The sequence below is a fragment of the Mauremys mutica genome, chromosome 1, assembly GCF_020497125.1.
Source record: "Mauremys mutica isolate MM-2020 ecotype Southern chromosome 1, ASM2049712v1, whole genome shotgun sequence".
Taxonomy (NCBI): Eukaryota; Metazoa; Chordata; order Testudines; family Geoemydidae; genus Mauremys; species Mauremys mutica.
Genome location: NC_059072.1, coordinates 19,232,227 through 19,250,500, shown reverse-complemented (window position 1 = coordinate 19,250,500; position 18,274 = coordinate 19,232,227). Strand labels below are relative to the sequence as shown.

The window sequence follows — 18,274 nt, the reverse complement described above, 5'->3', positions numbered from 1 at the left end:
ATTACTTTTTGTGTCTTGCTTACAACACTCCTGCTAATACATCCCAGAATTATGTTTACTTTTTTTTTTTTGCAAGAGTGTTACACTGTTGACTCATATTTAGCTTTTGATCCACTATGACCCCTAGATCCCTTTCTGCAATACTCCTTTCTAGGTAGTCACTTCCCATTTTGTATGCCTGCAATTGAGTGTTCCTTCCTAAGTGTAGTACTTTGCATTTGTCCTTATTGAATTTCAACCTATTTACTTCAGATCATGTCTCCAGTTTCTCCAAATCTTTTTGAATGTTTATCCTATCCTCCAAAGCTCTTGTAACCCAGGCTTAAATAGAGTACTTTCCGGACCCCGCTCCAAAACCACCTCTAACATGCCATAAAAGCTTCAGAGGGGGTTGAAAATATTTACTGGCGCTCCACTCTGTACAGCTCCACCTGAATTTAAGGCCTGATTGATATCCTCCCAGCTTGATATCCTCCACAGGCTTTATGAGTGTACCCTCTATGCCAGTATCTATATCATTGATGAAGATATTGAACAGAACCAGAATTAACCCCTGTGAGACTCCACTTGATATGCCCTTCCAGCTTGACTGTGAACCACTGATAATTACTCTCTTGGAATGGTTTTCCAACCAGTTATGCACCCACCGTATAGCTCCATCTAGGTTGTATTTCCCTAGTTTGTTTATTAGGCTGGCATGTGAGACAGTATCTAAAGCCTTGCTTGAGTCAAGATATACCACATCAACACTTCCCCCAATCCACAAGACTATATGGACAATAACAGTTTGCAACTTTTTATGATATGCATTTTACCAGGTGGTGAACTAAGGCATTATCAAACACCATCTAAGTTTCCGTTCTAGCAACCTACTAGAAACCAATCATGTGGTACTGTATTTTTCATTTGGAAAAACCTACTCTAATCATCCAAAGTCATATTAATAAACGCTTTTTCAAATACATCAACAGGAGACACATAAAGGCTGATGGCAAGATACCCTTGATGAAGTCAAATTCAATGAGAAACCAAAGCGAGAAGTGTTTAGAAATACCTTTAACTTAGAGAAAAATAGTTACAATGTCTTGACAATGCCCTCCAGCTTTAGTTCCACAAGGCACTAGAGCTTAAAGACACTAAGTTCAAAATAATGCACATACTGGATAGCTTCAGTTGTTTGATCTAAAGTGAAATTTCTCCCACCTGAATTCTGACTCCGTTTAGGTTCTCACATTACAAAATCACATTGAATTTAAACTATGGAATGTTACTAGATGCACTCACTATTTCAGCTGGAAACGTGTGTCACACAGTGTACAACTGAGCTACTTGATCCTACGGAAAATCCTTCTAAGCTGTTTTCCATGTTGCACATGGCAGTCTGGTGGGTATCAGATGCAGAATGGGGTTCTTCTGCATGGCAATTGCATGCTCTGGTGGTCCTTCCGCCCAGTCGCACCTCTAGGAATTCCTGTGCATTCACTACTGGTTCATTCTCCCTCCTTGTGCCAGGGAACTGCACAAAGAGATACATTTTTGTGTGTGTTTAAAAGGACAGTCTTTTACCCTTTTTCAAAGACAATACAGAGCAACTTTCACCAAGAGGCCTCTGAGGCTTGGTCTACACTGGGGAAGGAGGGGATCGATATAAATTACGCAAGTTCAGCTACGTTATTCACGTAGCTGAAGTCGACGTATTTAGATCTACTTACCGCGGTGTCTTCACTGCAGTAAGTTGACAGCTGACTCTTTCCTGTTGACTCCGCCTGCACCTCTCACCCCAGTGGAGTACTGGAGTCGACGGGAGAGCACTTAGTGGTCGATTTATCCTGTCTAGACTAGATGCGATAAATTGACCCCCGCTGGATCGATCGCTGCTTGTCGATCTAGTGGGAAATGTAGACAAGCCCTGAGTGTTTTAGGCATTTGAATGTGCGTAGAGCAGGATACAAATAGCTTATGCACCAACCGTATCTCTTGGGTGTATAGAGAAATTGATTTCAGAGTCACAATAGAACATGAGCACTGTAAGCGAAATATTGAAAAGTGCCAAACACCTACAAAAAACATTTTCATTAAAAGGAGTTGTTAATGCTCAATGTAACCAGTCACTCTTGGTCAAATATTAAGGTATGAATCCAGATTCACAGTTCTAAACGCATGAACCTTTTTGCTTGAGCTAAAGGACAAGTCCCCCAATGGTATCTGTATTGGATTCATTAATCTCTTTTTTATTATTATTCGCCATTAAATGGGGACAAAGATCTGCATTTTCCTCATACTAGCTGCAGGGGCTCACAGCACCTCATAGAATATGATTATGTAGAGAAGCATCAGTATACAGAAAAATCTCCTTTGTGTAAGTAGTTTCCCATTCTAAGCACTTCTGTTATGTCAGAGGTAATGTATTTAAAGGCAATTTATCAGGATTGTAAATCGATCCTGTCATTAGAGTCACCCTGGGAATTGCGACATTCTGACAGGATTTGGGTTTGAATTTCATGACCAACTTCATGACTTCCATAGCCTTCTGATTCTTTTAACTGCTCCTCTGACCTTTCCAGCCTTTAATTTTCCTTCCCAGCTTCTCTCCAGGCTTTTCCATCACTTCTAGGCCTCCATCCTGCTTTCTTGGCTACTCCACCATTTCACCCACCTTCTTGTATTCAGTCTATCCCAATACTACCTGACCCTAACCCATTCCTCCCCTTTCTTGACATTTCTGTCATTTCCCTACTTCTCTCAGATTCAACCCAATGCTCTACAACAGTGTTTTTGGCTGCCTTTGATATTCCCACTCCATCCCTTTCTTTGCTTTCTCACATCGTGATCCCCCACCACTCCAGCTCAAAGCCTATCTGACAGTCTCCATAATGCTGCAGTTTCCAGATGATGCCAAAAAGTTGCTTCACTCACTCGTGTATTTAAATAGCACCCCACTTGCTTGCTCTAAAGGTTCACAATCCAGCGGAGAAAAGCAAAGCAATACACTTTCTAGCTGTTTAGTGTTTATAGACCATTTGATGTTTCATCACTAAGAGTTAGGTAGACACCAATTCCTCTCCTACCCCACTTGGATTTTGAGGGCTGAATGTCATTAAGGAAAAACATATGATTACTGTATCAACATAAGCCATGACCATGGTTTTCTTTCTTCCCTTTGGCTCAGCAGTTCCTCAAACAGACTGTGTTTGCTAAATAAAACAGCCAATATGATAAAGACATTGTGAAATCAAACAACCCTTAACATAGGATTGCTCTGCAGAGGTTTTTAATTATACATTCTTCCCTGGTTAAAAAAAAAATCAGATTCTTTAAAGATTTGCTATACTAAAGATCAAAAGGGTAATATAGAAACCACCACAAACAATGGCAAAAAAGACAGGAAACCCCATGAGATCAACGGTGTTAAATAGCTTATCAATCCCTTTCTCCCCATATATTCTCCATTATGATTGTACTATTGCCACTTAAATCCACAACATTTTAAAGAGCTAAGGTGGAGCATTGAAATATGATGCCTTACTGCCTCTGTGGTATTGGAGGAGAGTCAAATGCTATATAAGTCCTATAGCAATGTAATATTTCCAGCAAGTTGGTGGATATCATGGAGTATTGTTGTTACAGAAGGAAGTAATTTATTTAACTTTTCTCTTTCTCTCCCCCTCTTTCCTATAATGTCTGTTTTATTCATCTCATTACATTTCCATAAATTATACCACCAGAGGAAATGATTAACTGAAGATTGTTTCCTCAAAAACATTATTCCTGGTCATTAACAGCTGCAACAAACTGCAATGCTATATAATCTAAACACATTATTAGTACTTGTAAAAAGTCTCATGTTTTATTACTTTGCTCCAAAGAATTGTGATCATAAAGCCCAAGAGGCATCATTATAGACATTGTACAACTACACCCCAAATGTTCTCATCACATAAGTTTTGTCATAAAAAATGCTTGTCGTGACCTAGATGTTTTTTCTTAATGTCTAAAAACGAGGATTGTGCAAAATGTTCACAGTGAAATTTCTTAACTTCAAATGTTGAGGTTTTTACATTTGGCTCAACTAAAAAATAAATAAATAAAATGCAGTGATATTTGTGTAGATAGGAACTTTAGCCAAGATTTTCCAAACTGATATTGATTTCGGGTGCCTTCTCGAGACACCATAAGGGACTTGATTTTCAGAGTGCAAGTGCTGTTTGCTGTACATTTTACACCCAGTTCTAATTCAGTCTTAGCGTCTGATTCTCCACTGTCTGGGGAACTCGTATAGTCAAGTACACCATGCAAAGTGGGCACAAAATGTTGGCATCCTTATACACCATAGATTATGTTGCAGTTCAGTGCTATAGCTCTGAACACAAACCCAACAAGCTTTCTTATTCCAGATACAAGTGTAAATATCTGTGAAACATGCTCAGTTGTGGAGGATCAGGTTAATTGTCGCCACCTATACCAATCTACTAATCTGGAATATTTTTCCAAGATGGAGCAGTGAAATTATTTACCGAAAGAGCAAATAAATATGACAATTGGGATTTTCTTTGCTGACCATTTTCTTTTGCATTGGCTTTTATTCCATCTTTTCTTGCCTTATAGATAACCCAAGTGGGCAGAGCCTGGAAGAAAAGATTATCTACGGAGTAGAGAACAGCAGCACTTTCTTGGAGTGCAGTCCAAAATCTCAGCGTGCTCGAGTTTACTGGCAATTCCAGAAGCAAAATGAGGACCGAAAAGAAGAGGTACGGTAGCATGAACTCAAATACGTGTGTCACCATGCCCCAGTGAGTCACAGCTGCGAATACCAGACTCAGGTCAAACTGCTGAGAAATAGGGCAGACTCACCCCCAAACTGGTGGTTATTCTATCATGAGCTTTACCAAGCCAGTAACAAAAGTAAACTTCTATCTCGCCACACTGGTTAAAAAGAAGTAAAAAATGCCATCTCCTTAGGCATTCCAGACTGTGTCTCACCACCCAGACACTGGACTCTGTGATGAGTAGTTTCTAAAAACCAATTTCATCACATAGAGATCAGCCACATAGCCAGGTCAATAACTCAGATCTTACCCAATAATCATACTATTGCCAGTCCTTTAATACCTAATATCTAAAGGTTTAATTATAAGAGAAAACAAAGAGGGGAGCGTTAAAATGGTCAAAGAAATCATATACACACAATCATTGCAAAGTTCTTGGATCAGATTGGCTTGTGCGGTCTCTGGTCCTCAGTCCGTAGTCAATATGCTCCTTTTAGTGTAAATCCATAGTCCAGAGATCAGAGCAGGAAAGAGGCAAAATAGAGATGCTTCCAGATCCTTTATACCTTCTCCCATGTGGAGGAGGTGCTCTCAGTCTTGGTTTGTGGAAAATTACAGGCACAAAATGGAAACCAAGTTCACATGAGCAAGTCACATGTCCTTACATAACTCTTTGGACCAGCCATAATATTCTGGTTAAAGTGTCCACTGGAAAGCTCACCGGGTGGAGCCAAGCTTCTTCTATGAGAGAGTTAAGTGTTCTTTTTTGGGACATCAACTTGAATGGTCCATTCACAATATGCTGGCTAGATTGGATGTAAACTTCCTTGTGGGTGTTACGCCAAGAGCAAACACTTCTGAAATACAGGTATATAGTCAATATTCATAACTTCAGATACAGTGATGTTACATGGATTTAAACGGGATAGTCATATTAGATAGATTTGATAGATTGTAACTTGTCCATTAATAACTTACATGACATACTTTGTAGCAGATTTGTTGCAATTGTCAAATAGTGGCAATATTAATGATATAAATGGTCATGTTTCAATCATACAGCATCACAGCATGCAATATAGAATCATAGAAATATAGGGCTGGAAGGGACCTTGAGAGGTCATCTAGTCCAGCTCCCTGCACTGAGGAAGGATCAAGTATATTTAGACCATCCCTGATATATGGCTGTCTAACTGGCTCTTTAAAATCTCTGGTGACAGGGACTCCACAACTTTCATTAGAAGCTTATTCCAGTGCTTAACTATCCTTAAAGTTAGAAATTTATTTTGTAATATCTAACCTAAATCTCCCTTGCTGCAGTTTAAGCTGATTACTTCTTGTGGTACCTTAGGTAGATATCAAGAACAATTGATCACCATCCCCTTTATAACAGCCCTTAACATATTTGAAGACTGTTATCGGGTTCCCCTCATCTTCTTTTCTGAAGACTAAACATGCCTGTTTTTTTAACCCTTTCCTCATAGCAGGGCCAGCTTTAGGCCGATTCCCTGGAATCGGGCCCCACGCCTTAGGCGACTTTTAAACTTTTTTTACTCACCCGGAGGCGGTCTGGGTCTTCAGTGGCACTTCGGCGGTGAGGGGTCCTTTACTCGCTCTGGGTCTTCAGAGCCATTTTGGCGGCAGGGGGTCCTTCAGTGCTGTGGAAGACCCAGAGCAAGTGAAGGACCCCCCACCACCGAAGTGCCGCCGAAGACCCGGACCGCTGCCGGGTATTCGAATCAGGCCCCGCAGTTCCTAAAGCTGGCCCTCCCTCAGAGGCCAGGTTTTCTAAACCTTTATCATTTTTATTGCTCTCCTGTGGATTCTCTCAATTTATCCTCATCTTTCTTAAAGTGTGGCACTCAGAACTGGACACAGTACTCTAGTTGAGGACTCACCAATGCCTACTAGAGCAGGACAGTTACCTACTGTGTCTCAAATATGACACTTTGGTTAATACATCCCAAAATGATATTTGCATTTTTTGCCACAACTTCACACTTCAGACTCATTCAGTTTGTGATCCACTGTAACCCCCAGATTCTTTTAATCGGTACTACTGCCTAGACAGTTAGTCTCCATTTGGTAGTTGTACATTTAATTTTTCCTTGCAAAGTGTAGAACTTTGCACTTGTCATTATTGAATTTCATCTTGTTAATTTTAGACCAATTATCCAATTTGTCAAAGTTGTTTTGAACTCCAATGTTGCCCTCCAAAGTGCTTGCAACCCCTTCCAGCTTGGTGTCGTCATTTGCAAATTTTATAATCCTGCACTCCACTCTATTATCCGTGTCATTAAAGAAAATATTGACTAGTATCAGATCCAGGACAGACCCCTCTGGGATTCCAGATATCCAATCGCAATTTGACAGTGAACCACTGATAACTAACCTTTGAGTATGGTCTTTTAAGCAGTTTTTCTACCAACATTTTAGTAATTTCACTACTATTAGACCACATTTCACTACTTTGCTTATGAGAATATTATGTGGGACTGTGTCAAAAGCCATACTAAAAAAAACCCCACAATAAGATATATCATGTTTATAGCTTGCCCTCTATCTACTAAGCCAGTAACCCTGTCATAGGAGGAAAACAGCTTGGGTTTGGCATGATTTGTTCTTGACAAATCCATGTTGGCTATTACTTCTAACTCTATTATACTGTAGGTGCTTGCAATCTGATCATTTAATCATTTGTTCCAGAATCTTTCAAGGCATCAGAGTAGGGTTGATAATTCCCTGTGTCCTTTTTGTTTCCCTTTTTAAAGCTAGATACTATGTTTGCCCTTCTCCCGGCCTCTGAAACCTCACCTGTCCTCCATGAGTTATTGAAGATAACAATCCACCTGAATTCCAGCCCTTTACCTAAACAAGACCAGCCTTTGTTTTAATTTGCGAATGGAGCCTTGCCTCTTTCCCTGTCTCTCAGCCCACTCTAACAAGATATCTCATCTCTTCTATTACCCCAGGCTATCCTCAAAAGATTGTTCTGGCTTCTCAACAGGAAACCTTCACAGTCTCTTCCCTCCCACCAAATAGCTTGCCCTAAATGACCAAAGTGCCCTCCCAGATCCCTCCTCCTGCAGTCCTTACTGCAGACATTGCCAGCTCAAGATGGGGCTGAACAGACGTCCTGGCTTTGAACCCTCTTAAGCCTTGGAAGAGCTCAGATCAGGAGATGAACTCTGTCTCTTTGTTTCCACTTTGGAGACACCCCCTCTTGAAGGCATCAGTACCTTTCAAGATATTGCAGATTCCTAACACTCACTGCTTGTGCATTCACCACACTGTAGGTTTTTCCAGTCAGATACGTTCCTGAGAGGGTGAAATCCACCCCTGTGAAGAAGGCAAGCACAAAGCATGTTCACACCTAAACCCCACTTATACCATCCAATAAGGCTTCACTGGTAATAAGATGGTGAAGCGGTCTGGTACTTGCCCTCTCCACAGGGGTGAATTTCACCAAGACTTCATTGTGTTCCTCTAAATACAGAGTCCCTATAGAGTATCTGACTGGATCAGCATTCAGGCAACCCAACAGGAACATTATCAGACCTGTTGAATCTTGTAATGCTCTTCAGAAGTAGGTAAGATGGAGAGTCAGGAAGAGGGACCAGAAGCCTGTTAGTGGACTAGGAAAGCATAATGTTAGCTAGGAAAGCATAATGTTTTTTCCTTAAGAACCATAGCACAGACTTGTACACAGTCAGTAGAGTTTAAGTAGATCTGAGATGCGTTACCATTAGTATGCAAAAAAAAAAATCAGTGTTTGTCAACAGCGATAGTAATCATTATGCAATACATTCATATTGTGGATGTACAGGCACAGACCTGCTCGTGTTCCATCGGCAGAACAACCAAATAGCTAAATGTTACCCAGTCCTGCCATCATTTTGTGTGCTGAACTGTTATTGAAAGCAATGGGAGTTTTGAGGGAAAATCGGGTCCATAAAAATAAAGAAACAGTGCTAGATATTATTCTATATTGTCACTGTTATTAAAGGGTTTTTTTACCAGAGTAGATAGAACTTTGGAAACTCTTCCAACTGCACTTTGGATCTAATTCCAAAGCTACCTCCTGAAGTTATCTTCCCCTAGCTGCTTCCTTAACTTTTCCAAAATTCCAATTGCTTTCCCAGATGCTCTCAAACATGTCTCCTCTGTGCTCACTTGACTACACCAACATTTCACCGGGAGGCTGGGTTCAAACTGTACCTATTCCAACCTTCTCAACATTTGGTAGGCTTCTCTTTGGCACTCCTAAATTAATACATAATAGAAATGATTAGACAAAACAGGTCACTGAATCCAAACTACATAACAGTAATTGTGAAGCTTTCTGAATAATAATAATTAATAATAATAAATAATGCATTACTATTAGTTTAGACCTCCATAATACATACGATCCACGAATCTCAAAACAGTTGCCTTTATGGAGACCACTACATTGGTAGTTTGCTTTTTCACAAAAACTATGGTGCTCAATATATCATTTTTCACACCTAAAGAAATGTCCACAGAGGCAAAGAGTTGACTAACCCTTCCCACACAACACTGACATTTTTAAAGTGAGTTTTTTCTCCTTCTGTAGTTACCTACATTACATTGTTTCATATACAGTATATAGTACGCCCAGGTGCTCAAGGGGTTTAGTAGAAACACAGACATCCTCTTAGACAGTCAGATCATATCATCACATCATTTTTAAGGGAATAACCTTTACCCTGCTGACTAGACAGCTCTGACTGAAGCTGGAGAACAAAAATAATGTCTTCCATTGCATTTTTTTGAAGAATGAAAATTATAGGCAACTTAGAACCTGAGTCAAACAAGGAAGCCAAGGACTATATGTTTTCAAACTGCATGCTGACTATCTGGTCACATTAGGAGCTTTATATTGTTTGATTTGCTTTGTTTGCTTAGCTGGTTAAGTATTTAATTCTTTAGTATCCAATTTTAGTGGATGACACAATGGGTGTGATGCACTTTCTCTAACAACTGCATGGGCATATGTAAATGTGCCTGCGCGCGCATACACACACACATGCACAAATTGTACACCTATCTGAATCACTTGCACAAATGTGAGTTTTTGCAAGCCTGCTTATTGTACTTTGTAATTTTAGGCTTCATATCTAGTTCTTTTCTCATACCTTTCTCTCTTCTAGCAGCACACTTCCCTCTGCCTGAGGGCTTTGTACTAGGGAGCACCAGGGTGGGGGCTAAAGGGTCAGATTTCACCTTTCCAACCTGGAGGAATGGCATAGAGCAGAGACCATGGTGCACCTGGTCCATGGTGGCTAGTATCATCCATGGTAGGTCTGTTGATTCTGCACAGTTTGCATCTCCCGTAGCCTGCTCACAAACCCCACTAACAGAGGTTCCACTGCCCACAGAGCTCCACAGCACACAGGATTGTAGAATAAACTTTCTTCCTCCCTGGCTTCCTGAGCAGCAGATCTATAGTGTTTCCATGTGTTTGTGGAACCTTTCACAGCTAAAGAGGGACCAGGTGCTCGTTCCCCATAATATGCTTTTTTATGCCAAATTTTACTGTAATATGCCAGGGAACTAGGGATGGTTAGGGAATAGTTCTGAACATTTATAAGAGATAATTGTTGAAATGTTTCCTTTTCTCCAACATAGATAAAAGTGGATGATCATTTCATCAGGACAGAACAAGGCCTTCTGCTACGGACCCTTCAGCGGAAAGACTCCGGCATTTACTTTTGTCATGCCGTGGAGCATGGCTTCATGCAAACTCTGCTCAAAGTGACTCTGGAAGTAATTGATACTGAACACCTGGAAGAGCTGCTTCATAAAGAAGACGATAGTGATGGCTCCAAGGTCAAAGAGATTTCCAACAGCATGACCCCTAGTCAGAAAGTCTGGTATAGAGACTTCATGCAGTTAATCAACCACCCCAACCTCAATACAATGGATGAGTTCTGCGAACAGGTTTGGAAAAGGGACCGCAAACAACGTCGGCAAAGACCCGCCAACGCCCAGGTGAATACTAATAAGTGGAAGCACCTACAAGAAAATAAGAAAGGTAGGAACAGGAGGACCCACGAATTTGAGAGGGCACCACGGAGTGTCTGAGCTGCATTACCTCTAGGAACCTCATCCAAGTAAAAACTTGTATAGACAGATAACTGGAAAAAAAATGCAATATACATGAACTTTTTCATGGCATTATGTGGATGTTTACAAGGGTAGGAAGTTCGAACAATTTCCACCAGATTTAAATAAAATCAATTTTAACTTTCCTAACAGACCTTCCCCCACCAATCCCCAGACAGAGTTTCAAGGATGAAAACTCACCCTGGACCTAGCTTATTGCTCAACGAGTTCTGCAAAGAATTCATCAGAAAGGTTTTGCTTTCTCCTTTGCTCAAGATAGAAAGGTGTCATATTTCATGCTGCCATTTAAAAAGAAAGTAAAAGAAAACCCACCTTTCATCAGCTGCGCTACCTTTCCTGAACTTAATTGAAAAAACTGCATGGACTAGCTAAGCTGATCAACATCCCAACATTTAGATGGATGCAAGGCTTTTTTTTATTTTATGGCCTACCAGGTCTCTTGCTTATATGTACTGGAAAAGTAAAAACAATACTGAATGAGATGGTCTGTGGAAATCTGAACAGCATGAACCAGCCAGCATCCAGAGGGGAAAAAAAGAAAAAAAAGAGTGGAGTACACTGGCCTACTACTGATGACTTCTTTCATCTTTGATTTAAAGATGTATTTTATTAAAACTATAATTTAAATGTACCATGACGAATATGCAGTAAACGTTAGCTCTTTTCTAAAATAGAATAGGCTTTTTGTCTTAGAAATATTGTACTTTCTAATTATTGGTTTAAAGGGAAGAAAAACCAACAGCCAATGACAAGCTGCTTTATTCTCTTGTTTGGAAATTCTTTCACGGCAGTAACACTGCAGCTAACCCCGTTGCCTCTACCTTGACATTCTATATGACAAGTAACTTCTATGCTATTTAACATGAAAGTCTCTGTATAGCATGGAAGTTTTTGGATTCTCTCTCCCCCAAAATATAGTACACCGGACCCACACTAGAACGCGGGATTTGGGATCCATGCACGGTAACGCATTAATGCGGGGACAGCATTATAGCGGGGACCATGTTAAAATTAATTGCAATTAAAGTAATTAAATTTGGGATCCATGGCTGCAACCATGTTATATGCAAATTTGCGCTATATAGACACATAGCGAGGGTCCGGTGTATATGAAAAAATTCAGTGTGTATAATATCTTGATACGAATAGATTGAACCAATGAAGAGAAAATCATCTAAATACTGTAGCTCATACACAGCCATTAATCCATGAGCAAAACTTCTGTTCAGTTCAGAAGGACCTTTACTCTCAACTCAGTGGTAGGATATTGTCCAAAATTGATTCCTAGGCCCTCTCTGCATGGGGCCCTAGGGGTCCATTTCACCTGTGGGTTGAGTCCCCTGCTGTTGTAAATTGGCATATTGAAGTATATGAGGTTACAGCAGTGGAGAATTTGGACCAGTATCTATTCAACAGGGCTGCAGGATAAAGTCAGGTAAGTGTAATTGTACTATAAGTATCTCCATTTTAAGGATCTATGAATAATGGTTTTGGTCCACCCCAGTATAGATATGTCCCAGTATTGTTGAAGTCCATTATCAGCTGTCCTCTCTCTCATATCTCACCTCACTATGGTCTGTAAACTCCTCGTGGCATATAGAATCATAGAATATCATGGTTGGAGGGGACCACAGGAGGTCATCTAGTCCAACCCCCTGCGCAAAGCAGGACCAATCCCCAGACAGATTTTTGCCCCAGATCCCTAAATGGCCCCCTCAAGGATTAAACTGCACAACCCTGGGTTTAGCAGGCCAATCCTCGAACCACTGAGCTATCTCTTCCCCCCCATAACTTTGATTCATGTCGGTGAGGAGATTACTAGAGGCCATGTGATATCCTTGGTTTGCTATAAGAGCTTTATAAAAGGGTTCCCCTTGTTCTGAGGTTAATAAACAGCCTCTTTTACTGTTATTCACTGCAACTTGCTGCATTTATGATTCACAATATTATCTGCATTCACGCATACAGTGCAACACAACCTGCTGTGGCACAGCCTCTCTCACAATGTGATCCAAGTCTCTTTACCACTCAATAAAAAACAAAACAAAAAAACACAACTCTTCTTCCTAATTAGTGAAGTATAGTTTCTAACATGTATAGCAATGAGGTTTTCATTAAGGGCCCAATCCTAAAAGCCTTCTGTGTGGAACTTAAATCAGTTCCAGAGATGTTGTGAACATGGAGGGCTCATTGGATCTAAATGTACTAAAGCATCCACATTTGCTACCATTTAACTTAGTGGCAAAACTCCATTAAATATGCAGGATCAGGTTCTAAGTCCCAGATTCAGCAAAGAACTGACATGTTTAACTTGAAAACATGCACTTAAGTCCTTCTCTTTTAAGCATAGCACTGAAGTATATGCTTAAGTTGACTTCTATGGGACTTAAGCATGCTTAAAATTAAGCAACATGTGCAAATGCTGTGCTGAATATGATGAACTTAAGCACGTGTTTAAGCATGTGCTTATAAGCTCTCTTGTATCAGGACCCTACATGAGCATTAATTTCTCAGCTAAGTGTTTGAAATTCATCACAGCCTATCAGCTGAAGTATTTTGTTGTACTTATAGATCATTGTTCAGCCTATTAAGGCTACTTTGTGTCACCAAGTCATTAAAATTATTTTAAACGTTTTCCCCTTTAGCAAAGAGGACTTCCAAAGCCTACAGAAATCAGAGGAAAAAACTCTGACTTCATTGGGCCCCAAATTATCCAATCTGCTGCTTTGTATGTTTAATGGTTACTGTCACTTATTATTTTCCCCTCAACTGTGTTCCCTTTTATAGCAGCCTATTGAAAAGAAGATTCATTAGAGATTACATTTGAAAACTGGCATTCCTTCACAGGAAAAAAAATCTCTGTAAAACATCATTCATTCTGTAAGAGCAAAATTACAGCAGCCATGCGGTTTTGCCATATGATAAATGTTTTACTATACAAATAAAAGGGTCAGCCCCTGCAGATTTCAACTTACACATACACTCCTTCTTGACATAATCAGTCCGCTGAAGTCTGTGCATCTACTCGCATAAGGAAAGGCTGAAAGGATCAGACCCAATGATGAAACAGTTGCTTTTCAGGTTGATGTTAACCAGAGTGCCCACAAACAGGAATTTGTCTGAGTTACAACAGCATCTGATACCATTTGAAATGAACTGATTTCAAAGACCATAGGCTGTGACAAATTTGTGCTTAGAAGGATGACCTACAATTTCGGTATAGCTCACACATCCTGTTTATATTTTTTCTTAATATGTCACAATGTTGCAAATAAAAGGAAACCATCACTTCAAATCACCAACAAAAACATCTCTAAACCTCCAGTTCAAAGCTTTAGGTGAACCAAGTAGAAGGTTATATTTAAGGTGGAGAGAAATAAAGGATTTTGTTTATAACCAGGAAACACTATTGAAATATGTTTAAAGATAGAAATTTGCAAGATTTTTTTTTTGTTTTGAATATCATCTTACTAAACTACCCTTGGCATTTGCATGGACCGCTGCAGATGGGAGTTCAATAGCTCATAATGACTGTATGGTTAGGTTAAACTACAGTATCAAGCTAAGAAACTGCATATTTGCAGAACAGAGTTAACCTTTGATGGCCCAAATGAAGTCACTATGTAAAAAAAAATTTAAATGCATGTGAATGCGCATTTATGGATCCTTTTTTATGTATTATTTAGTGAATATCAATGGTATGTGTTTAATAGTTCAGTTTTTGCTTCCTACACATTAGCCAAGAGAGATGTAAATATTTTTGACTAGGGTAAGGAGGTACAGTATAAAGTACTGCTATCTAGAGGTACTCCATTTCAATGTGTTCAACACAAGACTAAAATGCAGGGTTTTGTCACACAGTTTATAGGGTGGTTTATTTGCTATTTCGGTGCCAAAGTTATGTGCCACTTCGTAAGCACATTCCTCACTGGGTAGTAAATAATTCTACTTCCGTATTTATCACTGCAATTCAGACGGGAACTAGAAAACTGGAGAGAAAAATGTAATGAAACTGCTGCTGTAAATTATTTCTTTTAGCATGTATTCAGTTGTTAAATAAACATTTCTTCAAAAGAGTTGACATTGGCTGTCTTTACTGTTTACATGATATGTTCCTAGAAAACTTCACGGAGGTATGGAGTGAATTATTGGCAGCAGAATGCTATCATATTATATTAACTCTGTTTTCCAGGCTAGAACCATTGTTTGTTTTTAAGGTGTATATTGATTCTGCATAGAGGTCTAGTAATGATGAACCAAGAGCCAAGAACTCTCAGCCTCACTCTGTCTCCCTCTGCTGGCTTAGAGAAGTTTTGCAGTAGGGCTTACAGGTACTAACCAGGATCATGTTCCCATTGTACTAAACACTGCACAAACATAGTAAGAGACCTGAACTATTCTGAAGATCTTACAGTCTGAAGTCTGGTCTACACTAGACATTTCGGTCAGTTTAACTACATTGGTCAGAGGTGCAAAAAATCCACACCCCAGAGTGATGTAGTTAAGCCGACCTAAGTCCCCATGCAGACAGTCGACCTTGCTACCGCCTCTTGGGGATGTAGATTACCTATGCTGACAGCACAAGCCCCTTCCATTGGCGTAGATAGTGTCTAATCTGAAGCACAACAGCAGTGCAGGAGCAGCTGTGGGGCTGTAGCATTTTAAGTGTAAACAAGCTCTAAGTAGACAAGACAAAAGATGAGGGAAGGGAAGTGTCATTTGTCCCATTTTACAGATAGGCAACTCAGTTACGGAGAGGGTAAGAAACTTGCCCAAGATCAAACAGATGTCTGTAGCAGAATCAGGAACTGAACCCAGACCTCCTGAGTCCACACCTTTCTGTCTAAAGCACATCGCTTCTGTTTTCCCATCTGTGAAGTAGGCAGAGAATCAGTCACACACTTCACAGGGATGCTGAAGATGTATTAATGTCCGTAAAGCCTTTTGAAGCTGAAACTCCATATAAGCCCCAATGCCCACCTCCTACCTGCCTTCCCACATCAAATAATGCAGCTACGGGCTGTGAATCTCTACAGACACAACAGGAGAGGAGATGGCAGCAGAGCTACAGTGTATCCACTTTGCAGCCATTTCTCCAATCTAAGGGCTGCAGTGGCCTCTTCAGTGCTTGTGCCATTCCACTGTGGGGCGGAGGATCAATGTATCTGCCCTGTCTCCTGCCTGCCTTCCTCACGCAGAGCAACTGTGCACCACACCCCTGGGTACTGTTAATTTCAGTTTACATGTTTGCCAAATTATTATGTATAAAAGTTAAAATAAGTTCTGTAAATCAAAAGGCCATTTTGTTTTGGTAAAAGGACAAGGCGACCTCCATTTTGGGCCACGTTCTTGTTCCTCAGAAAAGGCGGGAAAATGGAAAGATCAGGAATCTGACCTTGCCCAGCAACAGCTCCCTATAAAGACCAATGAGGGGAGGGGCCAGGGGCACTGGCTCTTGAGCTTTTGAGCTGTCAGAGGTTCAGGTGTCTAGCTCTCTCTTGTAGTGCGGTACAATCTTGGCACGGACTACTGGCCTGCAATAGTTATTTACTAATTAAGTTGGGGTTGTTTGTTTGTTGTTTTGGTAAAGCAAACTTGCATACACAGACCTGGTCCGATTAGTTAGATCAACCGTGCACCCATAGACGACGCAAAGCGGGATACGGTGGGAGTTAAGTTAGGGTTACTTACCCGTGTGTTACATCTGTCATCCATCGTCGGTGTCCATCGCTGGCTTCAGTAATCCAGATCCTGCAGCCTCTTCCCCGGTGGCGTCTGTAAAGGTAGAAAAAAATCTTGAATTATAAGTGCATGTGTGTGCCTGTGTGTTATCCCGAATCGCCAGAATCATTAATCCATTCCCCTTTCCCTTCCTTCCTCTCCCCTTAGCAAATAAAGTGGTGTTGGTTGTTTTACATTTGTGCATGTGTTATTCATTTGGGGTCAGCTCTGATAGATGGGCTTAAAAGGTGGACTCAGCAGGAGGTAAACTGTAAGGCTCCCTGAGATCTTCTGATCAGATCGGCCTAGAGAGATAAAAATATTGCAGTACCACCATGGAGTTGTGTTCCGTAACACATGGAGAAATCCAGCCTCTGTACATAGCCTCCTGGCCTCATCCCATGCAGTACTTAGGGATGCCTTCCATTCCCATCAATAAGGGGGAAGGGTTTGGATCTAATGTTTATTATTAATATTCTTTAAAAGATTTAACTGTTTCCATGGACATGAAATGTCCTGTTTCCAAGATTATCCTAGGGATTTATTGCCAAAGTGTGATGTAATTCCAGGGCACCTCTCTCTGAAGAACATGTGTTTGATCTCTTTGGCCATTTTTCCTTTATGAAGACAGAAACACACTTTGCTGTTTCCTTCCTGGTTATATTCACTGAACTCCCCATCAAGTGCCTACATGCACTGTAAGAGCCCAACTAATTTATCCTAGCTTGCTGCAGAGCAGAACCTGAAAAGGTTATTTCTCCCAAATTCATAGATCCCAAGGCCAGATGGGAATCACTGGGATCATCTAGTCTGACCTCCTGTCTAATGCAGGCCATAGAACTGCCCCAAAATAATTCCTAGAGCAGCTCTTTTAGAAAATCACCCATTCTTGAGTTTAAAATTGTCAGGGATGGAGAATCCACCACAAGACTTGGTAATGAATCTCTCATTTAAGCATCATGCTCAGTGACAGCAGTCGGAAGGCGCTGCAAGTCAGTACACCATCCAACCAGTTTCCAATCTGTAGAGACCTCAAATTAAGAACTGTGGGAGCCCTACATAGTGTCAGGAGCTGTGGGTCTGTGCCAGTGTGCTGCAAGGCCGGATGAGGAAGTTGCAGCTGACACCCCACAAACCGGGGCTATACCCACTGACTCAGTGGGATCAGCAGACTAGCCACAGACTGCGGATTGGCCACCTCTTAGCATAAAGTTTCCTGTTCCTGCCATACCCTTGTCGGAGCAACACTAGGCCTGCTGCTGACCAGACCCCTGAGACTAAGTTGCTGCTCATTGCCTGGTTTCTCCTCCTTGTTCGTGTCACCTCACCTCGTTCCTGGTTCTGCTTCCTTGTGCTAACTCCAGTTATTGACTCCAGCTTGACGCTTCGTGTAACTCGGACTCTGGTTTAACCTTTGGTGTGGCTTCGGACTCTCACTCCAGCTGTGATCCTTGGTGTCACTCCAAACCACGACACCAACTCTACTCCAGGCTCCAACTGGTAGTGCAGACAACCCACATTACAGGCCCTGACAGTTTACTCAGACCACTGTTCATTGCCTCCGGAACTCGTTGCTGACCGTGGACCAGCTATGTACATTCCTGGGGCTCTCAGTGTCAGGCAAACTGGTTGAAACC

The 18,274-nt window shown here is 41.0% G+C and overlaps 1 protein-coding gene and 1 long non-coding RNA gene across 2 annotated transcripts in view; one reads left to right on the top strand and one right to left on the bottom strand.

Moving 5' to 3' along the window:
• The window catches only part of SEMA3A (semaphorin 3A), a 304,533-nt gene extending 292,987 nt beyond the window's left edge, over nt 1–11,546 (top strand). Inside the window, exons 18-19 of the mRNA XM_045001962.1 lie at nt 4,606–4,748; nt 10,419–11,546. Coding sequence (XP_044857897.1) covers nt 4,606–4,748; nt 10,419–10,874 — 599 coding nt within the window. The 3' untranslated portion in view covers nt 10,875–11,546. The remainder of the gene's footprint in view (nt 1–4,605; nt 4,749–10,418) is intronic.
• LOC123361812 lies at nt 5,154–18,265 on the bottom strand. The gene is made up of 4 exons (XR_006576237.1): nt 17,966–18,265; nt 16,608–16,691; nt 8,985–9,029; nt 5,154–5,623 (listed from the first exon to the last, which is right to left on the bottom strand). It is a non-coding gene; the product is annotated as an uncharacterized LOC123361812 (long non-coding RNA).
• Nucleotides 18,266–18,274: the final 9 nt, after the last annotated feature.